This window comes from Thermobia domestica, chromosome 17 (genome assembly GCF_964235325.1).
Source record: "Thermobia domestica chromosome 17, izTheDome1.hap1.1, whole genome shotgun sequence".
Taxonomy (NCBI): domain Eukaryota; kingdom Metazoa; phylum Arthropoda; class Insecta; order Zygentoma; family Lepismatidae; genus Thermobia; species Thermobia domestica.
In genome coordinates this window covers 182,078,521-182,091,085 of record NC_137470.1, presented here as the reverse complement: position 1 = coordinate 182,091,085, position 12,565 = coordinate 182,078,521, and the positions used below count along the sequence as shown (strand labels likewise).

The 12,565-nt window shown below is 35.6% G+C and overlaps 1 protein-coding gene across 1 annotated transcript in view; it reads right to left on the bottom strand.

Moving 5' to 3' along the window:
- LOC145674264 (putative serine protease K12H4.7) overlaps positions 1–11,817 on the bottom strand; it is a 50,522-nt gene extending 38,705 nt beyond the window's left edge. Inside the window, exons 1-2 of the mRNA XM_081744099.1 lie at positions 11,713–11,817; positions 6,040–6,221 (exon numbers count right to left, since the gene is read on the bottom strand). Coding sequence (XP_081600225.1) covers positions 6,040–6,221; positions 11,713–11,817 — 287 coding nt within the window. The remainder of the gene's footprint in view (positions 1–6,039; positions 6,222–11,712) is intronic.
- Between the last annotated feature and the right edge of the window lie 748 nt (positions 11,818–12,565).

The following is a 12,565-nucleotide window of genomic DNA, read 5'->3' as shown; positions in this document are numbered from 1 at the left end:
AAAGATAAAGTGATTAAACATCTGAAGAGAAAGTTGGATAAACACAAGAAACGACTGAAAAGATTGAAAGCAAAATCTTCTAGGAAAAATAGCTCAGACAAAGATTCACTTTTAACTCCATCAAGAATTAGGAGTGAAATAAGAAAAGGACTTTTCTTTGGCGAAGCTATAAATCAACAGTTAACACAATCAGTTGACACAATGAAGGGTGGGGATTCAGAGAGAAAAAACACATAGGTTTGTAACAAGATGGATTGGCATGAATTTTTGAATCAACCCTCGTATGATTCCAACATCAATTCTGGGAAATGAAACGCAACCAGTTAATAGTTGGAGGAGAATAATGCTCAGGAATTGGTTACCCAAAAGGTGCCTCACTGTTCCAGGCAGTCCTGCTTCCTCCCGTCAGCCCATATTAAGAAGGGGAATTTTGCTACTCTCGTGGTGTCCGCCCACGCACCAAGCCCTCATGACGATGACAGATTTTTACGTGACAATGAAAAATCTATCAATAATCGTCAATCATACGACTTATTGGAACAATCAGTGTTTTTAATGTGATTTCTATTAACCTATGAACACATCATTATATATAATTAGCAATATTATGAAGCAAAAACTTAATGTTTTCTACGAACTATATTTTATTTTGCTAGTGTATTCTTGCGCTGTTAACTGGCAACTATGTGACGCATGAAGAGAAGCGTGTGTGTGTCCTGCTAGCCGTCATGTGAAGTGAATGTACTAAGTTTCTGTCTTCACGAAGACCATTGAAGTATGTAAAGTTTTAGTGTTTAACTCCCAAAAATAATATAAGATGATTTGAGCAACCCAACACTCGAATCTAAGTAAACAAATCATTACCTTTTAATCTACCAGTGAATAATGAAAACAACATAATAATATAACAAAATTCACAATTCGCAATGTCAAGGAGAGCACCGACTTCTAGTAAGCAACGTAGACATATTCACCAGTTGTAGTTGACTTTTCGAATGAGAAAACTTATGGAAGACGACGCAAAACTCATTTTATTCAACAGTGCACTAGTGAATTTTATTCCGTATAGTCGCCGGAATCGTCGTGCGCGCTTACGTATCGTTCCGAAATCGTTTATAAGGGCCAGTTTATTTTTGAGCGAAATGCTAATCATAATTTGAAAATATTAGTGTTGTTTTATATTATATGTGGTCCATGTAATCAAAGTGAAGTGAATATTAATACAGTATTAGATTACAATTCTGGTTATTTTTCCTAAAAGTGAAACAAGGATAACAAGATGTGTTTAACAAGTTATGCTTTTCTTTTAGCAATTGAAATGTGTACAAGTTGAAACGTATGACACAAGGTAAGGTACTTCTAAGCAGTGGAGGGCAAACATTACTTTCGACTCCCACTATCCATCTATCGTAAATCATGCTTGCTGTCCCACCTTGAATTCTTTTACAGGTATTGACCAGTGTATCTTGGAGCTGACGCAACAGCGACGGTGGGTATACGGCTTATGCCTCTGATATGTATAACGCCCGAATCCTAGGACCGTGGAAGTGGTGTTATTTGTTTTGTTACCAGTTTCTTACTTTAACCTATTAATTTGTGTAAATGAATGATATTTTAAGGAAGACTCTAAAAGAGATCCAAGGTTCGAATCCCAATAGCATTATTCGTTGGTCTTCTCAAACTGGAACAAACGAGTATCGAACCCATTCCTCTTATATCTGGCGCCCGAACAGGGACAGATGTTTTAGTGGGGAGAAAGCGAATTTTTGAACTCCACTGTTTCGTATTCAATGCCAGTTTAGTAATTTGCATGTTGTGTTCTTTAGTATAATATTTTACAATGTCAACTTCTAGCGAAATGGAAACACTGCTTGAAGCGGTAAAAAATTTGTCCGCAGGTTTAGCTAATACTAACCAAGTGATAAAAGATAATCATAATGAGTTAGTCAAACAAGGTAATAGTTTAAAAGCAGAAATCACAGAGTTACGTGAAAAGTATGAAATTTCAACTCAGGAACTTACGAATGGTATACAGAGAGTAGAAGCTGAGTGCAATGCCTTTAAAGTAGAAATTAAAGTTGAAATTGAAAATTTGAAACGTGTAGTTAGGGATTTTAAAGCAGAAGTATTTGATCGTTTTAATGAAATGAAAATTCAAACGAACAATCAGCTGACCGAAACACAAAACGAATTGTCATTAGGTATCCAGCAGGTTGAAGCTCAAAGTTGTAGTTCACTAACTCAAATGAAGCATGATTTTCAACAAATTTCTAACACGTATGAGTGTAAAATCGTAGATCTTGAGGAGAAGATAGGTAGCAATCGAAATTCATTGGTAGACATTGAAAGTAAAATTCAAGTTCACCAAGCACAGGTAGTCCAGTGCATGCAAAAGGTAACTGTAAATGAAAGTAGTGTAAATAGTTGCAGCATGGAAATTGATCGTATTAATCAATCGCTACTTTTTCTCAAAAATACAGTAGATCGTTATAGCAACATTGTAGTAGAATTAACAAATGATAGGGAAAAAAATCAAAACAGTATGTTCAGATCCAAAGTACTGTTTTGGAGGTTAAAAATGAAATTGGTAACCTCAAACAAGAACTGCAAATGTTGCAAGCTCAACTAACCTTGACGCAAAAACAAATTTTGAACTTGCACGTGGAATCTAGACCTAGTAGCATTGCTAATACTCGTAGTGTAACTAATTCACTATACAGTAGTGTAGCTAACACTTCATCAACTCGAAGTTCTACTAGTCGTAGTAGCAGTAGCGGCACTAGCACAAGTTATGAATCTAATAGCAAACCAAAATCTAAAAGTAAAAACCGTAATCGTACTCATAATAGAAAACCAGTTCAGATTACAAATACTAGGCCAATTAAGCGTAGTGATATTGAATTATTTGAAAAGTTTTTAGGACACGAAAGCGAAATCACAGCTTCAAACTTCTTAGAACTGTTTGAGAAAAATGTTAAATTAATGGAAATTCCTGAAGAGCAGTACTTAGATATTTTAGATTTTTTGATGCAAGGATCTTCTAAATCTTGGTTCCTTAGTCGTAAACCTGACTTTAAATCATATAGTGATTTTGTTTGTGCTTTCAAGCAACAGTTTGAATCTCCGCAAGTTGTAGCTGGTAAAATGTCAGTATTGCAATCGAAAAGGTACGATCCTAAAGTCGTTTTACAGTTTACTAATTCGTAGCAGATCGCTACCATAGAATACGAGAATTGAATGAAAACGTTAGTGAAGCTTTTATTTTGAATACAATTAAATTGTTATTGCCTAATTATTTTCAGAAACAATTGGTTTTGTTACCATCCTTGGATTTGCAAACTATGTTAAATGTTGTTCAAAATCTTGAAACATTGTCAAAAAACAATGACAACTTTAGAACAAATAGTGGATTTCTTAAGAAACAGATTCGTGTAAATCAGGTTAATGTCCAGGAAAATGAAAGCAATGAACATAATCTTAGAGAATCACAACATCAAAGCAAAAAAAAAAAAAAAAAAGGTAAAAGGCAACCCCACAGCAAAGGTAAAAATCAACATTTTAAGAATAAAGGTAAATCGAGGAACTTTCATCCTCAGTGTAACCCTGAAAACGATAATCAGTACGATAACCAAGAAGCTATACATACACTGATACTAGGCGCGCTGATAATGGTGGGCATACTCCTCAACCATTTCCAACTTTTCATCCCGGTAACCAACCACGTTTTATTTCAAATTTTAATCAACCTCGTACCTTCCCTTCTCCTACATCATCAGGTAATCAGAGTAGACAAACACCGATAAACTAGAAACGCTCTGCCGAGAGAGTGCTTCTGGTAGAGCTTATGAAAACTTTAGTAACAGTCATGATTTTAGTAATGAAGATGCACTCACCCCAATTTTTCCTGTGGAATACGTAACGTTGAGTAAAAATATTAATAATGTTGTTAATTGGGACTTAGATATTTCTGAAGATGAAATAGAAATTGATGAAAATGTAAGTAAGGGTAATAACACTCGCACTGCAGAAATTAATTGTAAAGTATTAGATACTCAGTTGAAAGCATTGTGCGATACAGGTGCTTCAGCATCTCTTATCAGTTTTGAGGCATGGAAACGTATTTCTTCCGTAATTTCACATCCGCAATTAAAACCTGCACCTTATATTCTCTTGGTAGATTATTCTGGTAAACGGAAAAAGCAGGTTAAGGGTGAAGTAAATATTTGTGTGGAAATAGAACACTTGATGTTCGACATAAGAGTTCTGGTAGTAGATGAATTAAACACAGAATGTTTGTTAGGTCGTAATTTCCTCACAATCGCCCATGCGATGATAGATTTTTCGAAAAACGTAATTAGTTTTTCTGACGGAAAAGAAATTGTTGTTGTTCCTATGCTCATTGAAAAAAACACATAGCAAAGAAAACAGTTGTTGTCAACCTAAGAAGATTTTGACTTATGCTGACCGAATAAATAAACCTGTTGACACAGAGTTTATTATTTCTGTAGAAAATAATAACTTCTCAGATGAAAGTTCAGAGTTGGAACCCAAGCATTACTATACATCTTCAGCATGTCCTGTAATTAATAGTTTGGTTTCACAAAAAGGTAAATTAAAACAAGAGTGGATCCGTGTTTTACATGAACGAGATCAGGCGTATTCACAGTTGAGAAAAGAGTCGAAGAATTTTCGAATAAAAGATCTTAATATAAATCAAGCAGTAGAAGAGAATTTTTTACTCGAGTATTATGGTTTACAAATATCACAAATTGATAATGAGATTCAAAACGCTCATGGTAATATCCAAAGTAAACAGGAAAGTTGTGGGGATAAGGTATCCAATGATAATGCTATTTTTGAAAATGTGTATGCTGTAGCAACAATAAACGAAATTAGGGAAAAGGTACATGAATGTGATCATTTAAATAATGAGGAAAAACAGCAATTATTTGATTTGTTGGTAAAACATCGTGATATATTCACAGATTATCCAAGTAGGTGTAATCAATATGAATATTCCATAGATGTTGACACTACTGACCCTATAGTAAAAAGATAATATACTTTACCCTACCATGTCAAAGAAAGCATTGACAAGCAAATTAGTGAATGGTTAAAAGTAGGTGCCATTGAACCAGCAGTGTCGATACATAGCCACCCAATTTTCTGTGTACCTAAGAAAAACACAACCAAACCTAGAGTTGTAGTTGATCTGACTGAGCTGAATAAACATGTTAAATTAAAACAATTGAAAGTAAACCGAATTGATGATCTATTGTTGAAATTTCAGGGTGCTAAGTTTGTAAGTTCAATTGACCTTGTGTCATCGTATTCACAAATTCCTGTGTCTGAGGAATCTCGTGATTTCATTGCCTTCTCTTGGAACGGTCATATGTACAGATTTACTGTTATCCCATTTGGATACATCAATGGTTCTGTTGTTCTCATAGATGCATTACAGAAGGTGCTAGGTTATGCATTGTATAATAAACTTGTTTCGTACATTGACGATTTAAGTATTCCAACTTTTTCTTTTGAAGAACAGTTAAATTTATTAGATCAGTTATTTACTAAGTTGAGTGAAGCTAACATGACTGTTAACCTTTCAAAATCTTCATTTTGTAAAACTAGTTTTAATTCAAAAAAACAAACTTATTTTCCCTCGCAAACAAACTCCAAAAAAAACTTATTTTCCCTCGCATGTCTATTGGCCTCGAAGTGGGCATGGATAGCAATGTCAAATTCGTGCCTCTTTGTATATCTATATTTATACCCAAGCTTAGAGAGAAACATACGTATCAGCTGCATAAGTAATTGACAGGGGCAACGCCGAAAGCGTTGCTTTCGTTCATTTCCTTGTTCTCAAATTGCATAAATTTGATTTTTTTCTTCTTTGCATGCCAGTTGGTCTGACCTCTATCTTATTTATAGCGCTCGTTCTTCCACTTTCAAATATTCGGGTAAATGTTATTCTTCCAGACTAAAGAACGAATATTTCTGTGAGTAACGTATATAATTGAAATTGACGTAAATACTTACAGTGGTGGATAGCTCTGTCCATAATAGCGATGTTCCAAGGAGAAGCAGAGTGCTCCATATTCTTCAGCATATTTTATCCATGCTCCAGATAATACTTCTACTTCATGCGCATCGCTTTCTCCGTCAATCATCAGGAAAACGGGACCACCTGGTCTATAATGCGAATCGTTTTCGTAGTAAAGCTGTTAAGTAAAAGAGATAAATCATATTTAAAATTACGAAAACTTTGCTTCTAGAAAACCCAAATATTGCCAAAATAACACCTGGTGAATACCTTGGCGGTATATTTGACAGCAAATCAGAGATATTTCAGCTATTGTCATGAAGCCCGTAAAACATTTAGGGCCTTAGGCAGGGTCGTTTCTGACGCTGTATTAAAATCTTGACTAACACGTGATGCCTAGTTCAGTATTTAGAATCACGTTGTGAGTACGGCAATGATTAATCTCTTTTTTATTTTTTTTTAATCTCGATCTACCAGTTTTTCGTAGTAGTCAGTAGCAGCGATATGAAATTAGACAACGAATAAGACAGCATTATGATAGATAAAGGGAAGATTATCAATAAGGTGAATATTTTGCGGCGTACTACATTCCACAATTTATACCGCTACAGAGAAACATATAGAAATCTTCCAGTTTAACGTACCACTAGTATACTTTCTATGTTAAGGGAGACAATTCAATGATGATAAAAGAATCGTTGAAATGTGAAAGTGGAAGGAAACAAAATACACTGAGAAATCTTGCGAACACGATGTTGTCTACCCCAAACTTATTTTACCGGTGATGAAATAAAGGGCCTTACGCATCAGAGGTAACAATTCTACCACTGAGCCCATCTGTCTCCTGAAAAAAAACATATAGGATCATAAATCATTTTTCAACGTACTTAAACTCCAGAAATCCAGCATAATAGTCTAGAAGGAAAAGTGATCACCAAATATTCTATCTGTAACATATCTTAGCACATCAATGAAATTCATAAAAATAAATATAATTAAATTTAACCTTTAACTGCTATGGTAATTTTGTGTCCCATAACTGGTATGGTATGGTTCAGAAAGACTCATATACAGGTGTTTCAAAACAACACTGACAAGGTTTGGGAGGTAATTCCTGACAGCAAGATAAGACAAAAAATGTAGACCAACCTGGGTGCACAAATGCTTCCTTTCGGAGTTATGGGCTGCCGAAACCATGAAAAATTAAACTTTAGTGGTCCATAGCTCAAACATTATGGGTCCTACCGAAGTTAGGTCAATACTTCACATGTGTGCTATCCAAAAATCTATGTTTCAAATTCCTGTGATACTTTCTCAATAGTTTTTATAGAGGGCGTTTGGCTACGGGCGTATAATTTGAACTACTCACCAACTACCTCTATAAAAATTGTTGCGGAAGTACCGCAGGTTTCTGAAACATGGATATTTGGATATGACATATTCATATGCGTCCGATTCTTGCAAAGTAAGATTCTGGTCACCTTCAGGCTACGCTCACCTTCCAGGAAGCGAACCGCCCCTCCCAAACGATCCTTGTGGATCGTCTAGTGATTACAAATACTAATTTTGGACAAAGCGTATTGGATTCAACTCTGTGAAAATGTTAAATGTTATTTTGCTCGAAATTATGGACAGATAATTCTAATCATCAGATTAATATTAAAGTTATATTTTAATTTCCAGTACCTTTCAGCACAATTAGCAGTTCAGTCACATTGCAGACACAAACAGAATGCACCAAGACCATTGCCAAAACGATCTTAAAAAGAATGGAGAGGTGGAGCAGGAGGGATAACTGTGATTGTTCCTGCAAGTAAATTTTTTATCCGCACCTTGTTCTGTTTCTCGCAAAAATTAGCAAAATATCATCTCTCTATGACTTACAGTTCCCGAGATATGGCTGCTCAAATATTTAGAAATTTGATTTTTTTGGTCAGTATATGGGGAACGGTGGCCAGTTGGCAGTACACACTGTGTACTACACAGTTAATCAGTGGTCACCGGTAACTATTTGGTACCAAAATGTTTACCATCCTCCTAGAAATTGATCAACACCAATATTATCTCTGTGTGGCTTACGGTTCCCGAGATATGGCTCCTTAAATCTCCGGAAATCGGCCATTTTTGGCCAATATCTCGGGTACGGTAAGAGTGACGCGAAAAATTTAATCACTTTCTCTGATAGTTTTTGATGCTCTATCGAATGCAGGGTTCAAAATTGAAAAAAAATCGCAAATAACAGACATACGGACAGACAGATACACAGAGAATTCAGTAACGTACTTTTAAAGTTTGTTGAAAGTAATTTATATAGTCTGTTGATTTGTTTATGTATGTTTATTTCTCAATCAACAAACCTGCAGATTGTTTCCTTTATCCAATAATCATATACTTGATGTTAATCTACACAGTTTCCGTTTTCGTAATCCATGTAGTAACCCATTGGACTGAAGGGAGAAAGACTGAGAACCCCGAACAAAAGTGATGGAATAATATGAACAACTGTAAGATGAAGGCTGAACTTGCAACGACGAAGATGTGGACGCGCTTGTCAATTTTCGAGTCTTGAAGTTCGAACCATACCAACGTTAAGGAAGTGTAATATGTGTTTGTTACATTATTCAATATGTGACGAAAATACCACAACACTTAGCTTCCGTATTTCGATAAAGTTCATCGTCACTGATACGTAAATTATTCTATATATTCCCTTCGGACTTCCCTTCAAGCCGTCTGACCACTAATTGCCTGGATGACATGTGTCAGAGGGAGGACAACAATCCATGAGAAGAAACATCACTAAGGAACGCGGAGAACGTCAGGAAAGTGCTGTCCATGTTATACTAAACATGTCCTTATTTTCTTTCAACCATTCTCATCCTGATAACATTACAATCTGCTTTCAATTTAAATATATGCTGTATCATTTGTAAAAGCAGCCCAGGTCTTGATCTCATTACCTTTGTCCTACAAATTTTAGTTTGAAAAAAAAAACTGGAACGACTTGTCAGCTCTAAACCCCAAACATCTTGATTTTGCTTTTTGTTAATTTAAGCTACAAGAACTAACCAAACCGTACATCCATTAGTACACAATATGAATATTGAAGAACATTTTTTTAATGTTCTTTTTGAAATAGTTAGAATGATTACCGTCGAGTTCGTAAATGGCGTCAGATTATTACCATGTTCACGGTTAGAGGTGGTTATTCGTATCTCATTTTCTACTATTAGAACAAATGTGGGACTATCTCGTAGTTATACGGTTAGTGTTCGCGCCTTGGGAGAATCGGATTTGAATCCCGAAGAGAGCTATAAGTTCATGTTTCCCAAAGCCTTGCTGGTGAAAAGAAATCTAAACTCAAAATCAAACCAAATCAAGTCAAAATAAAGTTGTATAATTGCAGAATGCTATAGTTTAATTGGAACGAAAAGGTCAGTGTTATATAGAAGTAGGCAGGGAGAAATTAAAAGAGGTGAGAAGTTTTGGATACATGGGTAGTATTATTAGCAATGATATGAAGTGCGAAAGTGAAATAAAAGCAAAGATATGAATGGTGGAAGAAGCCTTTAGAAGGAATAAAGTATTATTTTGTAGGGCCTTGAATAAATAATTCAGAAAAATGACTCATAAAATACTGCGCGTGAAATATTGAACTGTATGGGCCAGAAACATAGTCGTTACAAAAAATTATGAAAAAAACGACCGGAAGCCTTCGAAATGTGAGTGTGGAGCAGAAAGGAGAGAATTGGAAAACGAATGAGAGGGTGTTAGAAATGGTGAGAGAGGAAAAAAACACTTTTGGATATTATTAAGAGGAGGAAGAGAAACTGGTTGGAACATTGGCTAAGAAGGAACTGTATCATGAGGGACGTGCTAGACGGTATGACGGCAGGAAAGAGGAGGGGACAAAGGAGACTACAATTAATGGACTATATCAAACCAAAAATATCGTACGTCAAAACGAAGAGGTTAGAGGAAGACCATGGAGCATGGAAGCTTCTCAGTTGCAGCAAGTGACCTGCCGATAATGCCAGAATACCTATGATGGCGATGATGATAAGTTACATATCGCGCCATGAGATGGCAGCATGTTTTAAACCGTAGTAGACATGTACTGGATGTTAAATAAACCTCCCAGTCGTAATCCTTTTCCTACTGCATTTGATTTATCCTTCAAAAATCAAGGACACTCTTTATCCTACGAATTCAGCGGAACCCACCCGATGGGAAACAAATTTGATGTAGCGGTAAATCTCAAAATATTATGAAAAATTGTGAAATATTACGTTGTGTAGGCTTTTTTTTTTTTTTGTTATGTACGATCAAATTTGCTTTACATTTTCGAAAACAAAAAAAAAACATATACTAAGCACATTCGATTCGGATCGAACTTGACATGTGCTAGAACTTAGTCTCGTATACGCATGCGAAATATCCTGCTCTGGAGGCTTTCACTCTCCGAGTATTAGGCGGTCAAATTTTGCGTCATAATTTAGAAAACAGGAACCCATATAAAGCAACCATTCTCTCGGGATCAAACTTGGCATTAGCTAACATTGATGTTCTACATAATTTGTGAAGCATTATGTTATGAAGACTTACGGTTCTTCAGTTATAGCTCGTCAAATTTTGTGCCATATTTTTGAAAACAAAGCCCGTATCCCAAACTCATCCCATCGTGATAAAACTTCGGATAGGGATTGACCTTGATCTGTTTATTAGTATGTGCCATTTTATGTTACAAGGTAAACACCCCAGTCATGGACACTATTAAGAGCACTTTTGAGAAAATATGTTGTAGATGGAAGGCAATTGTAGTAATCTTGTTGTTTCGTAGTGGTAGGCATAGTTTACACTTGAGTTTATTAAATCGTAGCCATTACTTCTACAGAAAACTAGTAGAATGTACTATTTGAGATATTCTTGTAACCTTATTTTTGTGACCAGTGATGGACATTTAAACAAGTGGATGACCCAGTTATGGACACCCGGCGACGGACACACAAGAGAAATCAGCAAATTTTGACGCTTAACCAATTGAGATGTAATTTAATACGTAACCAGTACTTATGCGTATGATTTTTATTTATTTTGCACTTCAAAAAACCTTAAGCAAAACCAGTACTTGTGTGAAAACGAAATGAAAAGAACCTAATGTTTATTGAAAATTGAATGTGTTTGGGAACAATTGGTGACTCTAAAATACTACTTTTATCATTGAAAAAATGAACAATAAATCAAATGGCTCTTCTGAAAAGTACCGATACCATTTTCCGATACAAACGCAAAAGAAAAGTTATTTAAGGATTTTTTGACTCTATTTGAATTTCTGCTTTCTACGTTTCGTTTTTATTTGCTCCACTCGTCTACTTTCTTCTCTCTTCAATTCTATCACACTTTTTCTCTGTAACTTCTTCTGGTGAATTCTATTTTCTTCTTTAAGTTTCTATTCACTATAGAGTTGGTATAGTTCAGATGTAACAGCTGCAGAAATCCGTTCCTTTTTGTTTCTTTTGGACAACTTCAGTTTGTTCTCTGGCTAAAAAGAGAGCTTTTTTGAAAGGAGCTGGAACATCAGGTTCAGACCATACTAAATTGTGTGATGTAGCTGATGAAGAAGCAAAAGCTGTTGGTTTTGAATTGTTGGTTTCTGTGGTTTCTCAAACGGTGTCTCCTGTACTAAATTCCGTCATCAAGGAAGCTGGCTTATAGAGATCTGCATTTCTGGTTGTTTCTGTAAATGCAGAAGAATGTTGAGCAGGCATGGGCATTGTTTCAGAGAATAGGAACAAACTATTTGATGCATCATCTGCGGCAGGATTTACGAAGATGCAGGATCTGTTGCTCTTCGAAAGATTCATACGAATCTGCTTGTGTTGGATTTGGCAAAATATTGCCATGCAAAGCTGTAGGAATTTCTTGGACAAGTTGAACATCATTGATATGAGATACATCTGCGGTTTGCACTGACTTATTGAAGCTTTGTGACTTTATTTTCTTCCAAAGATAAACCAGAGATGTATCCTCGTTTTGTCCATTCCATGGTTGCAATTTCTCAAAACATCGTTTAAATGGGAATAGTTTTCTCGTGAAATTTGAGACTCAATAACTGTTACAGCTGTTCTAAAGTCGCTCGTTGAAATAGCATTTTTTTGACATGAAACAAACATTTATTTGACGTGCTTTTCCTTTTTGAGGGCCTTGTGCCGTTGGTAGGGCCCCTTCAGAAGTTCACATTTTAATTGTATTTTCGGCTTTTCGGCAAATGTGGCTAAACATGAGGAACAAAACTGGTGTGGGATATTGGTCCTATTCGTATAGGGAGTATAAAAAGTTGTACTGGACCTATTTCTAAACAAATCCCGACATTTTACCGTTGGAACTCAGACATGGAAATAAATGGCTCATTTTGAAACTGTGATGTCTAATTGAATCGTTTGTTTGTTATGTGTGTTTTTTACTTTCAACTGCCGGAATGTTATCTTACAAATGGGTCCTATGCAATTTCTTACCAATATC